The sequence below is a fragment of the Malassezia vespertilionis genome, chromosome 3 (genome assembly GCF_029542925.1).
Source record: "Malassezia vespertilionis chromosome 3, complete sequence".
NCBI lineage: Eukaryota > Fungi > Basidiomycota > Malasseziomycetes > Malasseziales > Malasseziaceae > Malassezia > Malassezia vespertilionis.
In genome coordinates, this window is record NC_079249.1 from 209,192 (window position 1) to 233,516 (window position 24,325).

Consider the following 24,325-nt stretch of genomic DNA (forward strand, 5'->3'; position numbering starts at 1 on the left):
CCCGCACCGACACCTCCACATACCGCTGCACTGCGATTGGTGTGCTTCGCTGCGCAGCCCACGGGAGGCGTACAGTTGGCCCAAGCGATAGGGTACGAAAAACGTGCAGCTACAGAGGTGCATTATACGATGCCGAGCGTGACGCTTGCTTCGCCAACGCGGAGAAGCACACTTTGTGAGTTGCGCCACTCGAATGACACTTGCGTGAGTGTCTGTGCCGGAGCCAATAGTGCGGCATCGCCCAGATGAAAATGCACCGCGCGGTCGGCCTCGGCGGGGTCGTGACTCCGTGCGAGACGCGAGATGGCACCAGGAACGAAGATATCGAGGAACCCCGTACTGAGCCGCCAAATCAGCACCACTTCGCTCTCGAGGCTCATGGACAACAGTCTGCGGCCGTCTGGAGAAAAGCTGCACGCAGTCACGGGCGTGGAATGCCCGCCGAGAATGTAGAGGCGCGTCGCGGTTTTCAAGTCGTACAGCACGACCGGCCCGTCATGCGTTCCGACGGCGAGCCGCTGCATGGGCCCGTGGAATGCAATCGAGGGGTATGTCTTTACAAGCTCGTTCAGCATCAGCGTCGCAGACTTGACCATGCTTGAGCGCATGGACGCGACGGTGGGGTCGAGCGACTTGACGACCGCTTCGACAAGTCGAGGCAGGCTCGGGTAGAGGACCAGCGGCTTTTGCCGAATCATGAACGCGACGAGGCGCAGCGTGACCTGGCCGTGCTCGAGCGAAGGTGGATGCAAAATATCCATCGCGAGCGTGCTCATAAACAAGGTACTTTGCCGTGTCGCCAACGCCAACGTCGCGCGGCGAGCCAAGCCGCGGAGAGGAAGGCCGGAGAGCGTAAGGAAGCGCATTTCGTCGTCTGGCCCCGTGGCCATCGCAAAAATGGAACGCACGAGAGTGACGGCGTCGAGGTAATGCTGCCAGATATCGCATCCGCGGCAGCACAGCTCCAAGGCTATGTAGGCGTGCCATGTAGTGGTAGCGTCGACAATCGGCGTCGTAAGGTAGCGCATGATCATCACCGCAATGCGTTTCAGGAGCAAGGGAGAGAAGTAGACGTAGCGCACCGGCGCAAGGAGGCCCAGAAGCAAGAGTGCGTGGGGTGTGCCTGGCTCTTCGTGGCCCTCGAGGAAAGCTGCCCACGTCGCCATTGCTTCGGCCAGCTCTTCGCGCGAAGTAGACTTGACGTAGTGCTCAAAAACAAGGCTCGCACTCGTGCGCAGCACCTCATTCTCGTCGAGCATGTAGCGGCAAACTGTGGTAAGGCACGGTCGCTGGAAGGCGTGCGGCTGCGTGCACCGGGCCATAAAATCCGGCGTGAGAAGACCGTGGAGTGCAGGCTTGCACAGCGGCTGCAAATGCTCGATCATGTGCAGGAGAAGCAGGAATGCAACGATTGCAAGCATATGCTCTGCCGTAGTGACAGGCGTAAAAGAGAAGCGCTGTGCAACGTCTCCCGCATCCTTTCCTTGCTTCACGCCGACAAAACTGCCGCGTGCAACGACAGGAATGAGCGCAAGCGGGGGCGGGGCCGAGCCGAAAAGCGCAGTGCCCAGCTTGCCAAACACGCCGTCCAAGTGCACAGGAAGAAAAATACGGAGGATTGGAACAAAGGTGTTTAGCAGCTTGTCAGCGGCGCTATCGCTCGACGCCAGCGGCGCAGCACTCGCGCCGAGTTTGTACGCGTCCAGCGCACTGGAAAAAGCGCCGGCGCCGAGCGCGCCGCGCAGCGATTTGCACGCAGTGTCCATCGCGCGGCGCACATTGGCATAAAGAACAGGTACTGCACCCTGTGCGGCTGCGCCACAAATTGAAAGCATCCCTGCTTTCTCCTGCTTGTACGACGCACTGCGCGGCGCGCGCGGCACAGAAAACTGGATCCAGTGCTCGCCTTTGGACGGACTGAGGAGCATTTCGATTTGCTCCGCATGTACGCTGCGGACCAGTTCGTGCGTCTCCATGGACCAAATTCGCGCACGGCCCTCGTAGTGGAGCAGCAGCTCGTTGCCTTTCACGGCAGCACCCATGAGCGGCGCGCCACACCCCGGGATCATTTGCACGAGGCGCAAATCGTCCAGGGCAAGAATCGCGGTCGTGCCGTCCTGCGCTACGCACAAAACACAGTCGTACAGTCGCGATAAATTATTTACGCCCTGTAGTGGTACAATACACTGCAGCGGTGAAGCAAACCAGCTCCATGTCGCTTCCACACGCAGCGTCTGAAAGTTCCACAGCACGAGATCGCCCGCGTCCGAGCCGCCAAAAATGTGGCGCGTCCCGGTGCGTGGGTTGGCGAGTTGCTGCAAGAGGATTACGTTGGCGTCCCAGACGGGACGCGTATCATTGCTGGCCTCGTGTGGTGTGCCATGGAAAAGATCAAGGAGAGATGCAGCGTACAGGCCGTTGCGCTCAGCGACCAGAATGCGCGAGAGGCTCAGTGGCAAAATCGCAGTCGGTGAAGGTGCGCATGAAAAAGAAAGACTTTGGAGCGGTTCCTGGAGAAGCCGGTCGTACACAGGGAGGATCTCGGCTGGAGTACGCTGTGCAGTGTGCAGTGTGCCTGCGCGCAAAGTGCAAATGTGGTCTTTGCATACGACGCCCAGCGTACGCGGCGCATCGAGCACATGCATGGAAACAAATGAACTGGGAAGAAGATGACGGATGGGCTGTTCCGCGCTGTCGACTAAAAGCAAGCACGCAGCATCCGTGCTTTGGAATGCGAGCACACAGGTAGTGCTGAGCATTAGGATCGCTGCCAATGCATAGTGCCCGCGCGCGCAAGCAACAGGCGGCGCAGCGTCGCCGTCATGTGCCTTGCCAAGGAGCGCAAGAAAAGTGGACTCCATATGGCTTTGGCTGTCTCGCATCGCGGCAGCTTGCGGAGCCGCCCCGCGGCGGAATTGGGTCCAGTCGGGAATGGCGTAGGGGGTGCACTGCAGGGCGCCTTGATGCACCGTGTGTACAGCCAAGCTAAATGTGTCGCTCGCAGTGAGGTGCACAGAGCGAGGGCCGTGTGGGGCGTCGAGCACTGCACAGAGCACCAGTGTTCCGTACGCAACGTCGATGCGCAGCACAAAAAGCTTGCTCGGCCATGCAGGGAACTCGACCCATACAAGAGATGGAATCAGCACTTGGGTATCGTGTGCATGCACTGGCAATGGATACACGTGAAATTGGGTATGTTCGGCGGCGGGAAGCGAAGCAAGCACGGACTGTGCATCGCCGGCATGCTGCTCGCGCGCAAAAGTAAACCGCACTTGGTGCGCGCCTTTTGCACCTGGTAGTTGCGCAATGCGAACAATGGTCGTGGCTTGAAATTCAAGAAGCGGCAAGGACCATACAGTGATGCGCCCAGACGCCTGCTGGACAAGAAGAAGTGCATCCTTCGGCGCCATGGCATTGTCGGCATAATCGGTGATTGCGCCTTCGGAGCGCTGGGTATCAAGGACAAGTGCCAGTACAGGAGAGGCGTCGGGGCCGTACAAAGACCGCACCTTGCGCACTTGCCCGTCGCATGCATACGCCAGCGGCTCGCTAAACGCTGCAGATTCGTTTTGCGTGGTGTGTTCCTGCTCCGTGCATTGCGGCACGCTATGCAAATGCAGCTCGTGCTTCGCATGTGGCTTCTCTGTGTGTGCTTCAGAGCGAGGATGCTCAATTACATGCGCATGGCCCGCTTGAAGCTGCTCCAACACCTGCTCGGCAGGCGGATGTGCATAACTGCGCGGCTCTTGCGACCCAACATGCGCCGGCGATGTAGGCGCAATACTTGGATGCGGAGTGCCAATTGCAATGCTCGAGTCGCGCAACGAGGCGCGCAGCGGCTCGCTGTTGGTATGCCCCCATGTTTTTGGCGAGTTGCGCAAATGCCCGCGCACGGACACGTGTGCACTGCTGGATGCCGGCGATGGAGGCGCGTATGCGGCTTCTTCAGCACGCATACGCTGTGCGTACACTTCCACAGATCCGTCCGAAAACCCAACGGCGAAACACGTATCACCGTCGTGCTCCTTCCCATGCAGCGGCTGGAAGAAAGACAGGGAGCATGTCACGCTGCGCTGCACATCCTCGGCGCGCGACCAGTCATCCTCGTCCATACCCGGGACACTCGGGTGCTCGATCCCGCGCTGCACCTCTGCCCAGTCCACGCGCTCGTCCAGCGGCAGGCACAGCGGCACCTGCAGCGGGCTCGAAGCGTGCATCGTAGGTGGGGCGCAGCCACCTTGCTGAGCTAAGTCACGCGCGTATACGCGTGTTCGGCCGAGCTATGATGTGTTGATCCTCGCGCGCCGTTTCTGACTTGGTGTAAACTACCATCTTCGATATGGCAGCTGGTACTGGTGGCAAGTCTGGTCCTACGACACAGAAAGAGGCGAAGAAGCCCGTATCCCAATCGGTTCGCGCAGGTCTGCAGGTACGTGCTGTGGTTTGTGGCTCACACTAGTTCCCTGTTGGACGTATCCACAGGCATCTCAAGCAGCGCGCGTCGAGCAACTTGCGTGTCGGTGCCAAGGCCGCCGTGTATACGAGCGCAATCCTTGAATATCTTACTGCCGAGGTCCTCGAGTTGGCTGGCAACGCATCCAAGGACTTGCGCGTGAAGCGTATCACGCCGCGACATCTGCAGCTCGCCATTCGTGGTGATGAGGAGCTTGACACGCTCATCCGTGCTACGATTGCAGGGGGTGGTGTGCTTCCCTATATTCACAAGTCGCGTGCGTATAGCTTCGTGTGTGCGCTAACCACAGTCATCAAGAACCCGGGCAAGAAAAAGGGTGCCGCCGAGTAAGCGCATTCCGTGCATTGCATCCATATTCATCTGTTTTCCTGGCTGTACTTGTAGCTGGCCGTCGCAGTTCTGTAGTCCACGTAACGTTGCACTGTAGCGATAAGGCTTGTCTGTTTATTGTGCCACGTGGAGGTGGAGGCGCGCAAGGCTGCGCGTCCAACTTCTACGAGCCACGATGGACGGGTGCACTATAGATTCTTGCTTTTGTCGTCACGATGACAAGATGGGATGGTGCGCTGGAAGCACCGCATCTTGGTATGGAGCAGGCACCTGTGACGCGATACGAACAAGTGATGCAAGCTCTGAACGATGAGCCTGTACAGCAAGAAACAGTGGAGGTGTTGGCGCATGCCAGCCAGACTGTACCAGGGGCGTACACGCTGCAGATGGCGGACGCGGCGCCAAATGAGGCACCGAACCAGGAAACTGTCGACGCTGCAGCGCATGCTCCGACTTATTCACAGCCGCTTGTGCATGACTCGCACGCATATGCGTACGACGCTACGTATGGTTACGACGCTGCGTACGGCTACGACGCATCCTATGCCTACGATGCTACACAGTACGACGCAAACTACATGCATAGCGCGTATGCATCAAACTTTACCGGAACGGAGGACCAGGACCCTTCTGCGCTTGGAATCCACCACGCCTACCCCAACGAGGCGCAGTACATATACCCACACGACCCCACCAAAGTACAGCGCTTCTCGCACAACTCTCGATCTTCTCAAGCAAGCTCCTTGGAACATTCTAGCTGGCAAAGCCACGATAGCTATGCCGAAAAGGATCGGAAAAGCGCGGCGCAGAGTACGTACGGCACAGAGCCCGTGTACGATGGCCCTTGGCACGCTACGTGTGGTGCGATGTATGGCGCCGACGAGGCGAAAACGCTTGCAGCAATGCATGTTGATGCTTTGCCACAAAGAAAATATCAGAGCACGACGCGCAATGTCGCACTGACATATGACAACCTTGTACTAAACTTCCCGATACCCTCCAAACTCAACTCCTTTGTGCACCTGCGCGATGCGGAGGAATACACACACTTGCGCTACTCGGCGGTGACGTGCGGCCCCGAGATGTTTTTGAATAAAAACTTTACGCTGCGCCAAACTATGTACAATCGGCACACGGAGATCTTTATTGGGATCACCATTCACGACAAGGACGAGACCTACTTTACACGCACACTTCACGGTGTGATGAAAAACATCGCGCACCTGTGCGCTCTCAAAGACAGCCGCGTGTGGGGACGCTCGAGTTGGAACAAGGTTGTGGTTGCTATTATCGCCGATGGGCGCGAGCATCTTCACCCGCGCGTGCTCGACTGCCTCGCTGCGATTGGGGTATACCAGGAAGGCATCGCAAAGAGCAGAGTAGACAATGATGAGGTGCAGGCGCATGTGTACGAATACACGACCCAGCTCTCCATCGATCGGAAGATCCAGTTCCGCGGCGCAGAGGATGGAATCGTGCCCGTGCAGCTGCTCTTGTGTCTCAAGGAGAAGCGCACACACAAAAACAACTCACACCGCTGGTTCTTTGATGCATTTTCACGCGCACTTCAGCCCACCGTGTGTATTTTGCTCGACGCAGGCACCAAGCCGGCTCACAAATCCATCTATAAACTTTGGCGGTGCTTTGAGCGGAACGCTCGCGTTGCTGGCGCGTTTGGTGGCCTGAGCGTGGATACAAACAAGCGTGCGGGATTCCCTCTTGCGCTGCTGAACCCGCTCGTTGCCGCACAACAATTTGCGTACAAGTCGAGCAATACGCTGAAAATGCCTACCGAGTCCGTGCTTGGACACACTTGCCCCGCGCCCGGTGCGCCCATTGCCTATCGGTACGCTGCGCTGCTCAATGACCCAATCACGGGCTCTGGCCCTCTGGCGTCGTATTTCAAGGGCGAGGCATATGGAAACAAAGCAGACGCGTTTCTTTCCAACATGTGCGCCGAGGACCTCGTCCTCAGTTTTGAGCTGGTCGCAAAGCAAAACGCGCGGTGGATAGTACAGTATGTGGAGTCTGCCAAAGGCATCACCGCCGCGCCGCACCATGTCTCGGAGTTTATCACGCAGCAGCAGCAATGGTCGAATGGGCCTTTTTTATCCACCTTGTACGCATGGAAGCACGCCTTTCGATTTATGCAATCCGCACATTCTGGTGGGCGAAAGACGGCACTGAGTTTTGAAATGGTGTATTCGTTTATCACCATGGTCGTTGCCTGGTTTAGCGTCGCGAATTGCTACATTTTTTTCCGGGTGCTGACCCGCGGCATGGAGCTGGACCGTTTTGGCTTGCATGGGATCCCGGTAGTAAATGAAATCATGCACTTTATTTACATCGGCACGCTCATTGCATGTTTTGTCCTTGCGCTGGGCAATCGGCCGCAGAGCAGTGAGTGGAAATATACGGCTGTGGTCGTCATCTTTGCACTGCTCGCATTGTATATGCTCTTTGCGGGCATTTTCTGCATTGTGAACCTGTTCCAGGGCGCGCCCCACTCGACGTTTGCACAGACCATGGTGGGGTTTGTTGCGACGTACGCAGTATACATTGTCGGCGCATTGCTTGCGCTTGACCCATGGCATCTCTTGACATGCAGTCTCCAGTACCTTCTGCTGGTCCCTACCTATATCAAGTACGTTCTCTATATGACTAACCTCAGCGTCCTGCACATTTATGCATTTTGCAATCTGTACGATGCAAACTTTGGCGGGTATCGCAAAACAGACTCACCATGCCACCTCGGCACGGCTACATCGACAGAAAAAGGTACGGTGCAAGTCTCGTTGCCATCCGCACAGACGGATATCGACGCTGCATATGAAGAGGCTCTCTTTCATGTGCGGGATGGACCAAGCTCCAGCATGGGCCGCTCCTCGACCCAAGTGTTTGACTATTACAAAAACGTCCGCACCAACGTTTTACTGTTGTGGTCTTTATCGAACGCCTTGCTCGCAGGCATTATTCTCGATTCGGACCTGACGCATACGTTTGATCCCCAAGCGAATCTTACACGCGCACGCGTCTACGTGCTTGTCGTATTGGTACGTATGCTGCACAAACACTGACCTCAGGGTATCGTTGCATGTACCAACGGAATACAGCTCCTTGGCTCGATCCTATATGCCATACTTCGACTCGTGAATAGGTAACATACCAGCAGCTACAAATGCTTCAACTTTTGTTCACAAACTTGGAGGCACGCACATGCGCGTTGGGGTCGTGACGCACAATCCAAGGGTGGCGAAGCACTTTCGAGAGCGGCAAGCGCTCTGCAGGATTGTACTTTAATAGAGATCGAATCAGATCCTGCGCGTCTTCGTCAATGTGCGATGGCATGCGCAAGTCGACTGCGGCAATGCGCTTGTACGTCATACTCGCTCCACTGAGCTCCTCAAACGGCGGCATTCCTTCCAGAAACTCGTATGTGAGCACGCCTAGCGCCCACAGATCCACAGCGCCGCTGTGCGTTTTCCCTTCGACCATTTCAGGAGGCAGGTAGTCCAATGTGCCGCACAGCGTCGCGCGCCGGTTGCTCGGCGCGTGCACACTCCAGCCAAAGTCGGCTATTTTGACTTCCCCGCGGATCCCAAGCAAAAGATTCTCCGGCTTGATATCGCGGTGAATAATGTGCTTCGAGTGCAGATACTGGAGCGCATCGGCGATTTGGGCAATGTAGCGCGACGCAGTCGCTTTATCAAAGCGCCGATCGGGTAGTTTGGACATGATCTTAAACAGCTCGCCGCGCCCGGCAAACTCGAGCATCATAAAGATACGGCCGTGGTCGTGGAAGTAGCCAAACATGCGCAGCACGTTCGGATGGCGCAAGTTCATTTGGATCTCGATTTCGCGCCGCAGCTGAAGATCCACCTTGTTTTCTACGAGCTCCTTCTTGTACACACATTTCAGTGCGACCACGTAGCCTTGGTTTTGAAGCTGCTCAGAAGGCACTGGTTTGGTGCGCGCCAAGTAGACACGCCCAAACTTGCCTTTGCCCAATGGCCGTCCAATCTCAAACTGGGACAGGCTCCATTGGCGCGTGGGGTTATGCTTCAGCCCATCCATAGATGAGTCCATCGCGAGTGCATCGTCTTCGCCGCTTAAGCGATGTGCCGTTTCGCGTCGCCCTTTGCTTTCGTCGCGTTCCAGACCACCATCGTACCGCCCAAGGTCAAAGGTAGGTGGGTCTTGGGATGGTGCTGTGCGTGTTTGTGCTTGCAATTGAGTTCTAAAGCTGCGTTTATCATCAACCGTGCGTGCACTGCGTGCATTATCTAGCCCATCGCGCGGCGGAGGCGCAACGCGCATCGTCGACATACTCGGCGGTCGAGCAAGCTTCGGTTTTTCCACCATCGCATGCGTGGCAGTAGGTGTATTCCCAATCGCATGACATGATGCAAGTGGCTGGCGGGTAGCGCCCTTTCCTTCTGCATTTACGACGTTTTTGAGTGGGCGTGGCTGAAACGGCTGGTGTGCTGCTTTGCGCTGCTGCGCGGCGAGCCACGTTGTGTTTGAGAGTGCGGTCGCACTACCCGGAGGTTTTGTGCTGCGATTCCCATTAGCATACTCATGTCCAGAGATGGACATCGCATTCATGCGCGACTCCAGGCCTTGTGCAGGCCCCGGCATGCTGTGTACAACACAAAACGCTGCGCGAACACAACACCAACACGGACGGCACGTGACAAACGTGTCGATGCACGAGCCTTCCCAACGGCAGCCATGGTGCTTTTTTACACGTCCGCGGCGGTGGATCCGCCGGTGACGCTGTATATGGGTCGTGATAAAGTGGAAAGTGTGTATATGATTGTCCTTACGCGAAGATGAAGACTTGTTGCGACACGGTATGCCGGAGGATGTATGGTTTCATGTAGACAAGGTACGTCGGCGCGAGACTCACTCAGCTTTCCTCCGCACACGTCTACGCCCGTCTGCCTGAGTCTATGGAATGGACAGATATTCCTGATCCGCTGTTGGAAGACTGTGCTCAGCTTGTAAAGGCGAACTCAATCCAAGGAAACAAGAAAAACAATATTACCATTATCTACACACCACACGCGAACGTCAAGGTACGTGCTTGTGCGTAGCTCATAATAGAAAACGGGCGATATGGCAGTCGGTGCCGTCACATTTTTTAATGACCAGCGAGTGAAACGATTTTATGTAAAGGAACGTGAGAATGCCATTGTCAATCGACTCAACAAAACGCGCGTGGAGCGGCAAATCGACTACGCGGCGGAGCGGCAGGAACGCGAACGTGCTCTGGGACGCAAAAAAAAGGAGTTTGCGTTGCAACAGGTATGTCGCCATTCGATTAACGACGAGAAAAGAGAGATTACAGAGGCGAAGCAACGGCGCAACGAGGACGCTAGCGCACGCGACTATTCCAGTTGTACGTTCACAGCCAATCTGACCCCAGTGTACTCCGAGGAGGCCATTGCAGAAAAAAGGCGAGAAGACCAGCGCCGCGCACGAATCAAATCCGCAACGAAGCCGAAACCTGCAGACGATGTCGCAAATCTGTTGGGCACTGGCGTCGAGGACGCGCCTGCCGACGAAAGTGACGATTCCTTTATGTAGAATGCACAGTATATTTTTGTCGGAAGTTTGACAAGATGGCCGAGTGGTTAAGGCGGTTGCCTGCTATGAAGCACAACCGATACGGTTGGTAAGCAATTGGGTTCTGCCCGCGTGAGTTCGAATCTCATTCTTGTCGAATTTTTTTTATAAAATTTCCGGCGCAACGAGTTTCACGTGGGTGCTTGGGCAAGGAGGGGCGCCGGCGGGATGGCGGCGGAGAACAGGGTAGCACAGTGCGCATGGCCAGCTATAAACTGTCGCTAGGACAAGCGCGTTGTAGCGCATGCGCTCGCTCTACTATTGCTCCACTACCACACGCCATTGTTCAATTCTGCATGTGAGTTAAGTCCATAGTACATACTGCCAAACGTAACCCACGATGGGTAGCCAAGCACAAACGTGCTGAGCACCCACTTCACCTGTATATCAGCATTGCACCTCAAACACGTACTGTAGTGGCCAAAGACGAGCCGCGCTTGAGGTTCACGGCCAGCATTGCAAGCGCCTCGACGACGTGTACGGCAACGACCAACTTGCGGACCGTGTCCATGGTGCCCTGTCCGCCAATTGCATTCTTGATGCGTGCGCCGGGCGATCCAGCGGCAGCATTGTCCACATAGAGAAAAAACGCAAGCGCAAGAATCGTTTGCCAGCCGTCTTCGGGGAACTTGAATTGAATAGCCATAGTTGCGCTAGGGGAAGAGAGCCGTGCGGCCCCGCGGTTCGTGCGGGGCTCCCATGTATCACGTGATTCAATCACCGTGCACACGTGTCGTGCAGCTTCGCACAGCGCATTCATGGGTGCAGCATGCTGCGCCGGATCAGGCGGCGCGCTTCCCAATGATGGCTCGGTGCATACCTATATTATAAATGTCGTGATTGACACTGCAATGACTGTCTCGATACCCGTGTTGGTAGGAACGATAGTGCTTACTGTCGTCCTGGTACGTGTGTATTCTGCTGACCCTGAGCCATATGCAGTTCTTGTGCTTGTGTCTCCCAAGCAGGTGCATACCACAAAAGAGGAGTGTACATATACAGATGTCGACCATACGATTCCTCAGGTCCTGCCATCGATCTACGATGCGCCGATGACACAGCTCAGTGTGGTAGTCCCCATGTACAACGAGGAGAAGCGCCTCCCTGCGATGCTCGATGATGCATTGGCGTACCTCGAGGAGCTGCGTAAAAACGGGATACCCCTCGCCGGTAAAGGCGCGACACCTACAAGCCCTGATGCGCCCGTCGAGCCGCTCACTTCGCCGCTCACAAGCTACGAGCTCCTTTTGGTCGACGACGGCTCGCGGGACACGACGTACGCAACCGCGCTCAAATATGCAAAGCAGTGCAATTTACCGAGCGGCGCATCTATCCGCATTACGCGGCTCTTTGAGAATTGCGGAAAGGGCGCGGCGGTGCGCCACGGCGTGATGCATGCAAGCGGTGCATTTGTGCTCTTTGCCGATGCCGACGGTGCGACGCGCTTCGCTGACCTGACCACCCTTGCCGCGGAAATGGTGCGCATCCTGACACCTGCGGGCCATGCGATTGTCGCTGGCTCGCGCGCACATCTCGTCACGAGCGACGCCGTGGTCAAGCGCAGCGTGGTCCGCAATTTTCTGATGCGCAGCTTCCATTTCCTGCTCAGTATACTACTGCGCCCGCCGAGTCTCGGCGGCCTGTGGGAAAAGCTCTTGCCCTCTTCGCAGCGTGCAAAAGAGCAGCGCACGTTCCTCCCGCTGCAGCCGCGCATCCAAGATACGCAGTGCGGCTTTAAACTGTTTGCACGTGCAACGGCCAGGCTTTTATTTCCCTTCGCCCACATTGACCGCTGGATTTTCGATGTGGAGCTCATCCTCCTTGCGGAGATGGCGGGCCGCGCAAGCGAACATGTGCACATCATGCGCGCGGAAGCGACGCGTGGAGAGGACGTGTTGCTACGACTTCCGCTCCCCGTCGCTGAAGTCGCCGTGCAATGGGAAGAGATTGACGGGAGCAAGATCAGCTTGTTTTCTGACTCGATTCTCATGGCGCGCGATCTTGTCGTGATCCGCACGAACTATACCATAGGCCGCTGGCGCAAGCCGCCGAGCATCTATGCACCGTAGAAGTGTGGAGGCATTCGGGCTGCGTAGTGGAGGGTCACGTGCACGGGCTGCAACTGCGTACAGCGCGCCTTGCGGACGTCTCGAAAAGCCCCACACGAGCGAGGTCTCGAGTTGGGTGAAGCGCGCTGCTGCAGCGAGTGAAGCGACTGTTGCGCTGGAGCGTAGACGGATAGCCGTGTTGCAGTACGTGTGACAATTGGCGACCATGGTGCGTAGCGAGAATGAAAAGAAACAGCTACTGACGCGCCTTGCGCTGACAGGCAACGCTCAACGTACGAGATGCATTGTCCTACCTGGACCAAGTCAAGGTCCAGTTTACAGACCATCCTGATGTGTACAACCGATTCCTCGATATCATGAAAGACGTGCGTAAATGAAGCCGCGCTCACAACAGTTCAAAAGTCAGACGATCGATACGCCTGGCGTGATTGAGCGTGTTTCGACGCTCTTCCGTGGACAGCCGAGCCTCATCCAGGGATTCAACACATTTCTTCCCCCAGGCTACCGTATCGAGTGCAGTGTCGACCAGAACGATGGAAATATGATCACTGTCACCACCCCTGCTGGGACGACGACCCAAACCCTGGGCGGCGTCGGCATCGCCGGCGCGATCAACCGCATGAATGGCAAAGGTTCCAACATGGCACAGAGCCCCCCGCATGGCATGCAGCTTGGGCCCGTCGATCGTGTCGGCAGCCCCCAGCGGCACGCGCCACCGAGCCAGCCTGCCTATTCGCCGCAAGAGTTTCCAGAGAATCGCGCGCCGGGGCTGAGCATGAATGGGAGGCCGCTGTCGCCTAGTGGTCCACCGAAGCAGCGGCCGGTTGCATACGGCATGCCGCCGGGCAGCTATGAGCCCGCCCCCCCTGAAGGCGTACGCCCACCCGTCGAGTTTAACCACGCCATCAACTATGTGAATAAGATCAAGCAGCGCTTCTCCGGCGACCCCGACACGTACAAGCAGTTCCTTGAGATTTTGCAGACTTACCAGAAAGAGCAGCGTCCCATCCACGAGGTGTATGCACAAGTCACTGTCCTGTTTGACCACGCGAAAGATTTGCTCGACGAATTTAAGCAGTTTCTTCCCGATACGGGCGCGCCTGGCGGCGGTACCGGCGGCGGTCTCTTTGGCATGCTTGGCCATGTCACAAACGGAATGGGCCCACCGGACGCCCAACCGATCAACTATGAGCGGCTCCCGCCCAACGTGCCGCAACCAGCGCCGATCCCGCCTCCCGGCAGGAAAAAGCGCAGCGTGGGTGGCGTTGAGGATACGCCGTACGCCGCAGATGTGCCGATGCACCTCAAGAACGGCGCGCGCAGCAAGCGGACGAAGCATGCCAAGGTCGATGGTCTGTCTCCCCCTGCCCCCTACATGCAATCCGTTCCCCACGGCGAGGCACCAGAGATGTACGCACCCATGCCTGGAATTGCACCTGGCTACGAGCCAATGCCGCCGGGTGCGCCAGGGTACATGCAGCCACCCATGTACGACATGCAATCCTACCCTCCGATGCGTGTCATGGGCGGCAATGTGATGCAAATGCCACACATGGCGTCGCTCAACGAAGTCGCCTTCTTTGACCGCGTCAAGAAGCACATGGACGACCGCGCAACCTACCTCGACTTTCTCAAACTGCTTAACCTCTACACGCAGGACGTGATCGATGTAAACACGCTCGTGGACCGCGCCGCGCTCTTCCTTGGCGGCCAGCCTGAACTGCTCGCCGCGTTCAAGTCGTTGGTTGGCTACGACATGAGCAAGCACGGCTGGACAGAGACGGAGGATGTGGTGCTGGAGAATGTGCCCGCCCTTGAGCGCGACCGCGTTGACCTGCACGACCAGCGATCGTACGGCCCTTCCTACCGGCGCCTGCCCGAATCCGAGGTCAATTTGGCGTGCTCTGGCCGCGATCCGCTCTGCTGGGAAGTGCTGAACGACAAGTGGATCAGCCATCCTACCTGGGTGAGCGAGGGCGAATCGTTCAATCCCCACAAGAAGAATGTGTACGAAGATGCGCTGTACCGCTCCGAGGAAGAGCGCCACGAGTATGACTACCACATCGAGGCAAACTTGCGCACCATTGCACTCCTGGAACCGATCGCCGCACGGATCGCCGTCATGGACGCCGAAGAGCGCGCCAGTTTCCGACTCAAGCCCGGGCTCGGCGGGCAGAGCAAGAGCATCTACCAGCGCATCATTAAAAAAGTCTACGGGCGCGAACACGGCCTGGAAGTGATTGCTGCTTTGCACGACAACCCAGCCGTGGCTGTCCCTGTTGTCCTTGCGCGCCTAAAACAAAAAGACGAGGAGTGGAAGCGTGCACAGCGCGAGTGGAACAAGGTATGGCGCGAGGTCGATGCGCGCAACTTCTACGAGGCGCTCGACCACCAAGGCGTCAACTTCAAGAGCATGGACAAAAAGGCCATCACCACCAAATCCTTTGTGCACGAGATCGAGACACTGCGCGCTGCACAGCAGCAAACACGACTTGAACTCGACCGTGGTCTGCCGGCCATTGTGCCGCGCTTCCAGCTCGAGTACCTGATGGCCGATGGCCACATTCTCGCCGATGTACTGCGGCTTTCGATGCACTTTATGGACCGCGCCGCGAGCGGATTCAGTGCGCATGACCGCGAGCGGATCGAGTCGACGTTTCAGGCGCTACTCCCCAAGCTCTTTGGCATCTCGCAGGAAGCGTTTGCCACGCTGCTGGTGCGCAAGCGCGACGAGGAAGAAGAGGCAAGCGTGGAAGAGGAGGAAGAGAGCGAGTTTGAATCGCAGCGCGACCTGGAATTGCGCCGCGCACGCAAAGGCGGCGATCTGCGCAAGCATGCACTGCGCAACAATGCAGAGTCGCACGCCGGCCAAGGCACTGCGCCCGCCTCGACATGGCACGTCAATACAGAGCCCGAGGCGCTGAGCGCTGCGAGCAATGCCAAGCACAGCGAGGCAGCGCCCGCCAACATATTTGTCAACACGATGCTCTACGTGTTTGTGCGCCTCTTGCAGCTGCTCTACGCGCGCCTGCACAAGCTGCGCACGGTTGCTCAGGAGATGGTACAAGCCAAGTCGGACACGTGGACCAAAGTCAATCCGCTCGCGGCCGAGCTCGGAATGATTGACACGGCGAGTGGGCCTGCTGGCATGGTGTGTGCGATTGCAGCGGCAATGCAAGCGCGCAATGGGCAAGCGCCGCACTCGCGCCTCTCGAAAGAAGCGCCCGCGCACGCACAAATGCCCCCCAGCGACCGCGCGGTGCTGCAACTGGACCCAGCGTACTACTATGCCATTTTGCTCGAGCTCATCACGCGCCTTTTGGATGGCGAGATTGACCAGAGCTCCTACGAAGAGTGTGTGCGATTCATGTACGGGACGCATGGGTACATTGCCGTTACATTCGACAAGGTGATCCATGCACTGGTCAAAGGCGCCTTGACCATCAGTGCCGATACCAAGAGCCAGGAATTGCTCCATATTTTCGACGCGACGGAGCATGCACTCGCCGCAATCCGCACCGAGGACGGCGAGGCGAGCGAAGCGCGCGACGTGCGGCTATATAGGCGGCTCATTGGCGCGCGTATGGACGCAGAGAATGTGGTCGGGCGCGACGAGCACCTCTTCCGCATCGAAGTCGCCCCTGCACAAGGCACGCAGGAAGAAATGCGCGCGACAGTGCCACCACACAAGCTGCACATCCAGCTGCTCTCCCACGACGACCTCACCTTGGAAGATCCCAAGGACCGGGAGCAGCGCTGGCTGCAGTACATGGCTAGCTACTGTCTCTGGGCACCTACCGAAGGACTCGCGGCCGAGACGCTAGCACCGCTGCTCAAGCGCAACCTGCCTGCAAGCCCAGAAACGGCAGATGCACAAGGCACGCGCTATGTAATACGCAATGGGCTCGACATCCGCGTTTGCATGCACACCTACCGCCTCTTTTTCGTGCAGGGCTCGGAAGATGTGTTTGCACGGATGCGCTCTGCGGAGGATAAGGAAGCGCTGGCTAGGAACGCAGCGGCGCGTTCCCGTCGCTGGAATGCGTGGCTCGACGCAAGGCGTGCTGCTTTGGACGCGCCTGCGGAGGAGCAAGTTACTGAGGAGCCCGACGCAAACGAATCGCTCCCGACGCACACTGCTCCAGATGCAGTGCCCGATGCGCGTGCAATGGAGCAAGAGGCGCAACGCCCTCCATCCAGCGATGCGCAATCTCCCCCGCCCATGTCCGCTGCAGGCGTATCGAATGCCGAGCGCGCGGAGCGTGTGGACAATGCGCTAGGCACACAGGCACACACTGAGCCACATCAAACGTGAACATGCTATAGCAATGCATAGTACGGAATCCTAGTAAAGCAGCGCAGTGCATCGTGGCATGGCACGGCACAGCACGCATGCCCCGTGATAAAAGCAGATGAACTATGGCATGCGTTTTTGTGCAGGTCTACAGCGCCGCTGCATGTATTCGGTAGTACGTTAGAGGTCGTCCAAATCTTCGTCTGACTCGTCGCTCGCCTCTTGGAACTCGACGTCGCCGCCCTCCTCTTCGCCAAACGTCTCTTCGCTGATCTTGGTCGTATCGGGGAGTTCGCCGTACTGCTTCAATGCACGCGCCTCATCCGGCGTGTATTTCTGGATCACATCCGCCTTGCCGTCCTCAAACTCGCGCAGAGATAGGAGAATGATGTCGCCATTGTTGATCCACACCTTTTTGCGCAGCTTGCCACGGATATGTGCGAGCCTCTTCTCGCCGTCAAAACCGAGCGCCTCGAGTCGCCCATTGCCGAGCATGCGCACTACCTGGGCATACTCCTGGCTCTCGTCTTTGAACACGAGCTCGCGCTTATCAAAATCGTCGTTCTTTCCGCGCCTGCGGTTCTTGCCGCCCTTGCCTTTGGCCTTCGGCATCGTCGTCACGCTATAAAACTCGGCAGCGCTTTTGACGAAAAATCACGTGATTCGTACTGGGCGTGGTTGCCGCGCACGGCAGCGAGTCTCCATGTACCAACAGGGGCCGAAGCCGGGGCGTGCCATGCGCAACCCACGCTCACCGCCGCCGCTGCAGCATCCCGTACCGACACACCCACAGCGTACGGGCACAGAGTCGCCGCTGGGGACGCAGTTCCCGCGCGACGAATCGAACCCGTACGGCCCACCGCAGCCTGTGCAGCCTGTGCAGTCGCGTCAGCCTGTGCGAGGCACGCCTGTGGTAAACAAGATCGAACATGGGTACCAGCGGATCAGCTCACCCGGCCCCCCAATGCCTGATGCATACAATGCTGCGCCGCAGCAGCGCTCCAATTCGTCGCTGAGCAACCCATATGGTATGAGCCGCACCAGCTCTGTCGCGAGCACCGCGCCGAATCCAGGCGTGTACCAGCCTGCGACGGCATGGTACGACGGCACGAGTACGCCCAATGCGTACCCAAATGTGCCGTACCCGATGCCTCCACCGACGGACTCGTATGCTGGCGAGGATACGTGGAACTACGACGGCACACAAAACACACAATCTTCTGCGATCCCGAGCTTTAGCGCCGGTGGAATGATGAATGACGCTACCGCACAGATGGGAATGCAGTTTGGGCGGCACGTTGCGCAAGTGGGTGGGGAGTACATGCAGAAAAATTTGAACGCACTGCTTCCGATGCCCGTGTTGAAACACTACTTTAACGTGTCAAACTCCTACGTCCTCCACAAGCTGCGGATCATCTTGTTTCCCTGGCGGCACAAACCATGGTCGCGCAAGCTGCAGTATGGAGGTGGGTATGGTGGTTCGGGGATCATGTCGCCGAGCTCTACACCCCAGCCGTACGGCGCGCCGGACAGGCTGCAGCCCGATCCGCGCCGTAATTCGATGCAGGAACCGGTTTCGTTCTGTCCGCCGCGCGAGGACGTAAACAGTCCGGATATGTATATACCCTGTACGTGTACTGACATGGAGACTGACGTACAGGCATGGCGTTTGTCACTTACACAATTTTGTCGTGTATCATTTATGGTTTACGTGGCCGATTCCATCCAGAAGTACTTGGGTTCACCGCGTCTCGTGCATTGGCCATTATCGTGATTGAGTTTATCATCGTCAAGTTGGGCTGCTATCTGCTCAATATTCAGGGGGACCATACGGTTGTTGATTTACTTGCATTTGCGGGATACAAGTTTGTCGGTACGCTGCTTGTACTCGCCGTAGGCATGCTGCAAATGGGACGTACTTTGTACTGGCTCACATTCCTGTACGTGTTTGCCGCAAATGCATTTTTCCTCTTGCGGTCGTTGCGCTATGTTATCCTTCCTGATCCATCTTCGCCTTCGAACTCGACCATCACGCCCTTGCAGCGCTCCACGCGCATTCAGTTCCTGTTTGCGATTGCTGTGTCTCAAATTATATTTGGTTGGCTGCTTGTCATTGGTGTGTACTGAAGGGGGTATAGATTCGGTAGCCTATTCAAACAATTGATTTGGCATGAATGCGCTAGCAACAAGCAAGTGTGGTCGACAAAACGACGCAAAATAAAAAGGTATAAAAAATTGACCAGCACGGGGCTCGAACCCGCAACCTCCTGATGATCTCAGCCCTATCGGGCTTTCGTAGTCAGACACACTACCAATTGTGCTAACCGGCCAGTTGTTGGAATTGGGATGCATGAGATAATAGAAGTAGGCAACACAAACAAAACAAAGCAAACCCCCTTGGTTCAGCGCAGCAGCCACGATGGATGTTTGCAGGGCGTGCACTGCATTGCGTATATTCATGAGCGTGCAAATAAATTTCCGCACAATGCCTGGTTGAGAGGCAAGGTACTTTTTGCACTAGCACGCTGCAACCAGGTCCGTTCTTGGCCATACTGTGCAATACTGTCCAGAAAAGCGCGTGACATGCACGAATGGCATCTCGACAATACACATTCGCACCCACTCACACACACAAGCACAAGCACACTCACTCAAACACACTCACACTAATACACTTACACTCATACACTTACACATACACTTACATACACGCACTTGATCACACGGTGGTGGTCTGTGCCTAGCCATGTGCGGGCGCAGTCGGCCGAAAAAAATTTTTTAGGTGGCTCGCTCCTCCTTTGCCTTGCTGCACGGCGCACCATGCGGAATGGATCGTCCTCGTCGGACGAATCAACGGGCCCAGGCACGCCGCCGAGCTCTACGTATGTAAAAGATGTTAAGAAAAATCCAAGTTTGAATACCCAGGATTCGCCATACTCCTTCCACACGCTAGCGATGCAGCATCGGTTCATGCATCCGACGACCAAAGGTCTCGACATTCCTGCGCTTCGCGAAATCACACGCCCACACGTCGAGAGCTTCAATGCACTGTGGGCAGAAAATCCGTCTCTTGAAGCCGCATCGAGCATCGGCATGGAGGTTGCGGGTCTTCTTGAGCGCAGCCTCATGACCCTCCCGTCGCGTGTGGTTTTTGACGGGCATGGCGACGGCGATCTCGGCAACCGCCTTGAAATGCGCATTGACTCTGTATCATTAAGCCGCCCCATTGTACCTGACCGCGCCAAAGATGCGACAGACCGCCGTGTCTTTCCTGACGAGTGCAGGAATCGCCTGGTGTCCTACCGCGGTCGTCTAACCGCGCGTGTTACGTGGAGTGTGAACAATGGCCCCGAGCAGAGCGACATACGGGACATGGGCCTTGTCCCTGTCATGGTCGGCTCAAATCGGTGCAATCTGCGTGGCATGGCGTCGAGCGAGCTGGTCGCGCGCCACGAGGAGCCAAACGAGATGGGCGGATACTTTATCATTAACGGAAACGAGCGCCTGATGCGTTTCCTGATTATGAACAAGGCGAACCATGTAATGGCTCTGGAGCGCCCCAGTTTCACGCGCCGCGGCCCCTCGTACACTAGCAAGGCTGTGTCGATCCGGTGTGTGGGCAAGCACGACTTGTCGAGTGTGACCAACTCGGTGCACTATTTGGAAAACGGCGGTGTGACGCTACGATTCTCGTGGCGCAAGCAAGAATACATGATTCCCATTGCTATGGTGCTCAAGGCGCTGATCAGCGCCACAGACAAGGAGATATTTTCCTCCATCGCAGGCGCCGACATCGATAATACCTTTTTGACGGACCGCATCGAGCTTCTCCTGCGTGGCTTTAAGCGCTACAGTTTGTGGACGGGCGAGCAGTGCCTCGAGTACCTGGGCGACAAGTTCCGCGTGGTGATGCGTGCGCCGGAAGACTGGTCGAACGCGCAGGTCGGCGAGGATTTGATCAACCGCGTCGTGCTTCCCCACCTCGAGCTCCCGCGTGACAAATACCGGCTTTTGGTCTTTATGCTGCGCAAGCTCTACGCATTCGTTGCGGGCGAATGCACGGCGGACAATCCCGACTCGCCGCAGCACCAGGAAGTGCTTATGCCTGGCTTCTTGTACGGCGCCATCATTCGCGAGCGCCTCGATGAGTACCTGGTCGGTGTGCGAGGTGCCATTGTGCGCGATGTGCGCATGCGTGCGAAAGAGTGCGACTTTTTTGATGCGCGCTACCTGCAGCGCACCATGGCCAAAGTGAACGGCGATGTCGGCGCGCGCCTCGCGTCCTTTTTGGCGACGGGCAACCTTTCTTCGCCGAGCGGCCTTGATCTCCAGCAAGTGGGTGGCTTCACCATTGTGGCCGAGAAACTGAATTTCTATCGCTACCTTGCACACTTCCGCAGCGTCCACCGTGGCGCCTTCTTCGCCGAGCTTAAGACTACCACGGTCCGCAAACTGCTGCCCGAAGCCTGGGGTTTCTTGTGTCCAGTCCATACGCCCGACGGCAGCCCTTGCGGGCTCTTGAACCACTTTTCCCATACGTGCCGCATCACCACGTGCGATGCTGACGTCTCGCGAATCCCTGCACTCCTCACATCGCTGGGCATGACCGAAGTGATGGCGCCGAACATGAGTGCGCGCACGCACGTTGTTGTCCAGCTCGACGGTGCGATTATCGGGTATGCAAGCCCCTCGTTGGCAAAGCAGATGGCCACGGTGCTCCGTATTTGGAAGACGGAGGAGAGCCATGGCGTTCCGCTGAACCTGGAGATTGGATTCGTGCCTACCAGCCACGGCGGGCAGTATCCTGGCCTGTACCTCTTTGGCGCGCGCTCGCGAATGATGCGCCCCGTCCGTTTTCTGTACAATATGCGCGAGGACAGTGTAGGACCGTTCGAGCAAGTCTACCTGGACATTGCCTGCCGCGAAGAAGAGATTGCAAAAGGCATCTCGTCGCACGTCGAAGTCACGCCGACGAATGTGCTGAGCGTCATTGCAAACTTGACGCCTTTCTCCGACTTTAACCAGAGCCCGCGTAACATGTACCAGTGCCAGATGGGCAAGCAGACAATGGGCACGCCCAGCGGCGCCGTCGCGCGGCGTACCGACAACAAGCTGTACCGTCTCCAGTGCGGCCAAACGCCGATTGTGCGCCCAGCAATGCATGCAACGTACGGCATGGACGACTTTCCCAACGGCACGAACGCGATTGTCGCCGTGATTAGCTACACAGGCTATGATATGGAAGACGCCATGATCCTCAACAAGTCTGCACACGAGCGCGGATTTGGCTACGGCACTGTGTACAAGTCCGAGGTGATCAATTTGCGCGACATGAGCGGCGCACGGAGCGGCCCGCTGCAGGTGCACTTTGGGTTCGGCGACGATATCCGCGCCGACGACTCGCGGCGCGAGCAGCTTGATGTGGACGGACTGCCGTTTGTCGGCGCGCAAATGTCCAAAGGCAGTCCACTCTACGCGTGCTACAACGATGGAACAGGGCGCACTACACTGAAACGCTACAAAGGCGACGAGGCAGGCTACGTCGACACCGTCCGCATTATTGGCGGCGATGCCGGCGACAGTGAGTGCCAAAAGGTGCAAATCACATTCCGTATTCCGCGTGCGCCAGTCATTGGCGACAAATTTTCTTCGCGCCACGGCCAAAAAGGTGTGTGCTCGCAGAAATGGCCGTCGGTCGATATGCCGTTCAGCGAGAGTGGCATGCAGCCCGACGTAATCATCAACCCGCACGCGTTCCCTTCGCGCATGACGATTGGCATGCTGATCGAGAGCATGGCAGGCAAGGCAGGTGCCATGCATGGGATTGCGCAGGATGCGACGCCGTGGAGCTTTAACGAGCAGGATACGCCCGTTGCATACTTTGGCGAGCAGCTCAAAGTTGCGGGCTACAACTACATGGGCAACGAGCCGATGTACTCGGGCATCACAGGACAAGAGCTGCGCGCCGACATATACCTTGGGCTCGTGTACTACCAGCGTCTGCGCCACATGGTGAACGACAAGTTCCAAGTACGCACGACTGGGCCTGTGCATGCCTTGACGCGGCAGCCCGTCAAAGGCAGGAAGCGCGCCGGCGGCATCCGTTTTGGCGAGATGGAGCGCGATGCATTGCTTGCGCACGGTACATCCTTCCTTATGCAGGACCGTTTGCTCAACTGCTCCGACTACTCCACCGCCTACCTCTGCCGCACGTGCGGCAGCTTGATTTCCCTGAGCTACGATGACCATGCAGGCATCGCTGTGCCTGGCCTCGGCGCTGTGCAGACGATTGAAGGTGTGCAAAACACGCGCACGCCGCTCGGGCCGCGCGGCGAGTACTGCCGCGTATGCCGCAATGCAACGCAGGCAGAGGAAGCGCCGCAACCTGCGCAGCGAATGCGTCTGCCCAAGAAGCATTTGCTGCGCCGTGTGGGCGATATGGATGTAGTTGCTGTGCCGTACGTGCTGCGGTACCTTGTCGCGGAGCTTGCTGCAATGGGTCTGCGCATGCGCTTCTCAGTGGGTCCGTAGCATGGAAAAAATAGTGGTACAAAACTACAGGGAGCTAAGGGGAAAATCCGCGATCGCGCTCCTCGCGGTGCTTTTGAAGGCGCTCTTCGAGTTTCGCGAGCTCGTCGAGAGCAACAGTCTCCTCCTCGCCAAGCACTTGCTCGACTCCTTTGACCTCTGGAACGTAGTGCATCAGCATTCGCTCGATGCCCGCCTTGAGTGTCACGGTGCTCGAGTCGCAGCCACGGCAGCTGCCCTTGAGCTTTACGCGCACAATGCCATCTGTGTCTTCGCCAAATCCGCGATACTCGAGATCACCGCCATCCTCCTGGATAGCAGGGCGGACGCGTGTATCCAAGAGCTCTTTGATCATCGCCACAACCTCGGAGTCTGTGTCGAGAATGGTGGTGTCCGAGGCGGCCATACTCGAGTTCGGGTCGGGGAACAGCGCATGCCCGGCGGTGAAGAACTCCATCATGTTGCTATAGATCTCTGGCTTGATCGTCGACCAGGGCGTGTCCCCGTCCTTGTTCACCGAGACAAAGTCGGGGCCGTAAAACACGCCCGTCACGCCGTCAAGAGCAAACAGGTTCTTGGCAAGCGGCGATGACATCGACTCGCGCTTGTCTGTAAACTCAGCTGTGCCTTTGTCCATCACCGTGCAACCCGGGAGGAACTTGAGCGAGTCGGCATTCGGGGTCGACTCCGTCTGGATAAACATAGTGCGGCGCTGCGGCGCAAGCACGGCCAGCAGGCGCCGCGCCGGCGCCACACGCGGTGACTGCGGCTGCATCATATACGTTCGTGCTACTCCGTACACCGGCGCAAACATGGTGCGGCGCGCAAGCGCCGCACTTCGCACTGCGCGTGCTCGCAGCATGGTAACCAAATAATTGCCACACACGCAGACAACCTTCCTCGGCCGACGCAACAGCGTGCCACAAGACGACCATTCCCAACCACGCACAGACCGTCGTCGGCCGAACAGAAAAAAAGCGGCGCGCGTTTTGCTGCGCGGCC

General features: G+C 57.4%; 12 protein-coding genes and 2 non-coding genes across 14 annotated transcripts; 8 read left to right on the forward strand and 6 right to left on the reverse strand.

Annotated features, from left to right (window-relative positions):
* Positions 1-122: 122 nt before the first annotated feature.
* MVES1_001576 (uncharacterized protein) lies at positions 123-4,217 on the reverse strand (the record flags this gene model as incomplete). Its single annotated transcript, XM_056206419.1, has 1 exon — positions 123-4,217. The coding sequence occupies one exon, from the start codon at positions 4,215-4,217 to the stop codon at positions 123-125; it is 4,095 nt and encodes a 1,364-aa protein (XP_056062394.1).
* A 122-nt stretch (positions 4,218-4,339) lies between these two features.
* HTZ1 (histone H2A.Z) lies at positions 4,340-4,804 on the forward strand (the record flags this gene model as incomplete). The annotated part of the gene is made up of 3 exons (XM_056206420.1): positions 4,340-4,429; positions 4,460-4,730; positions 4,764-4,804. 3 exons carry the CDS (start codon positions 4,340-4,342, stop codon positions 4,802-4,804), a joined length of 402 nt encoding a protein of 133 aa, XP_056062395.1.
* Positions 4,805-5,019: 215 nt separating this feature from the next.
* On the forward strand, positions 5,020-7,881 carry MVES1_001578 (chitin synthase; the record flags this gene model as incomplete). The annotated part of the gene is made up of 1 exon (XM_056206421.1): positions 5,020-7,881. The coding sequence occupies one exon, from the start codon at positions 5,020-5,022 to the stop codon at positions 7,879-7,881; it is 2,862 nt and encodes a 953-aa protein (XP_056062396.1).
* A 106-nt stretch (positions 7,882-7,987) lies between these two features.
* Positions 7,988-9,442, reverse strand: IPL1 (non-specific serine/threonine protein kinase; the record flags this gene model as incomplete). The annotated part of the gene is made up of 1 exon (XM_056206422.1): positions 7,988-9,442. The coding sequence occupies one exon, from the start codon at positions 9,440-9,442 to the stop codon at positions 7,988-7,990; it is 1,455 nt and encodes a 484-aa protein (XP_056062397.1).
* A 93-nt stretch (positions 9,443-9,535) lies between these two features.
* Positions 9,536-10,393, forward strand: MVES1_001580 (uncharacterized protein; the record flags this gene model as incomplete). Its single annotated transcript, XM_056206423.1, has 4 exons — positions 9,536-9,608; positions 9,770-9,882; positions 9,911-10,205; positions 10,233-10,393. 4 exons carry the CDS (start codon positions 9,536-9,538, stop codon positions 10,391-10,393), a joined length of 642 nt encoding a protein of 213 aa, XP_056062398.1.
* Positions 10,394-10,422: 29 nt separating this feature from the next.
* Positions 10,423-10,529, forward strand: MVES1_001581. Its single transcript has one exon. It is a non-coding gene; the product is annotated as a tRNA-Ser (tRNA).
* A 172-nt stretch (positions 10,530-10,701) lies between these two features.
* Positions 10,702-11,078, reverse strand: MVES1_001582 (uncharacterized protein; the record flags this gene model as incomplete). The annotated part of the gene is made up of 2 exons (XM_056206424.1): positions 10,702-10,812; positions 10,845-11,078. 2 exons carry the CDS (start codon positions 11,076-11,078, stop codon positions 10,702-10,704), a joined length of 345 nt encoding a protein of 114 aa, XP_056062399.1.
* Positions 11,079-11,283: 205 nt separating this feature from the next.
* Positions 11,284-12,501, forward strand: ALG5 (dolichyl-phosphate beta-glucosyltransferase; the record flags this gene model as incomplete). Its single annotated transcript, XM_056206425.1, has 1 exon — positions 11,284-12,501. One exon carries the CDS (start codon positions 11,284-11,286, stop codon positions 12,499-12,501), a length of 1,218 nt encoding a protein of 405 aa, XP_056062400.1.
* A 205-nt stretch (positions 12,502-12,706) lies between these two features.
* Positions 12,707-16,816, forward strand: MVES1_001584 (uncharacterized protein; the record flags this gene model as incomplete). Its single annotated transcript, XM_056206426.1, has 3 exons — positions 12,707-12,709; positions 12,762-12,866; positions 12,896-16,816. 3 exons carry the CDS (start codon positions 12,707-12,709, stop codon positions 16,814-16,816), a joined length of 4,029 nt encoding a protein of 1,342 aa, XP_056062401.1.
* A 159-nt stretch (positions 16,817-16,975) lies between these two features.
* On the reverse strand, positions 16,976-17,407 carry TIF11 (Translation initiation factor 1A; the record flags this gene model as incomplete). The annotated part of the gene is made up of 1 exon (XM_056206427.1): positions 16,976-17,407. One exon carries the CDS (start codon positions 17,405-17,407, stop codon positions 16,976-16,978), a length of 432 nt encoding a protein of 143 aa, XP_056062402.1.
* A 91-nt stretch (positions 17,408-17,498) lies between these two features.
* Positions 17,499-18,922, forward strand: hrf1 (Protein transport protein yif1; the record flags this gene model as incomplete). Its single annotated transcript, XM_056206428.1, has 2 exons — positions 17,499-18,423; positions 18,456-18,922. 2 exons carry the CDS (start codon positions 17,499-17,501, stop codon positions 18,920-18,922), a joined length of 1,392 nt encoding a protein of 463 aa, XP_056062403.1.
* A 109-nt stretch (positions 18,923-19,031) lies between these two features.
* On the reverse strand, positions 19,032-19,125 carry MVES1_001587. The gene has a single exon. It is a non-coding gene; the product is annotated as a tRNA-Arg (tRNA).
* Positions 19,126-19,615: 490 nt separating this feature from the next.
* MVES1_001588 (DNA-directed RNA polymerase) lies at positions 19,616-23,326 on the forward strand (the record flags this gene model as incomplete). Its single annotated transcript, XM_056206429.1, has 1 exon — positions 19,616-23,326. One exon carries the CDS (start codon positions 19,616-19,618, stop codon positions 23,324-23,326), a length of 3,711 nt encoding a protein of 1,236 aa, XP_056062404.1.
* Positions 23,327-23,360: 34 nt separating this feature from the next.
* MVES1_001589 (uncharacterized protein) lies at positions 23,361-24,185 on the reverse strand (the record flags this gene model as incomplete). The annotated part of the gene is made up of 1 exon (XM_056206430.1): positions 23,361-24,185. The coding sequence occupies one exon, from the start codon at positions 24,183-24,185 to the stop codon at positions 23,361-23,363; it is 825 nt and encodes a 274-aa protein (XP_056062405.1).
* Positions 24,186-24,325: the final 140 nt, after the last annotated feature.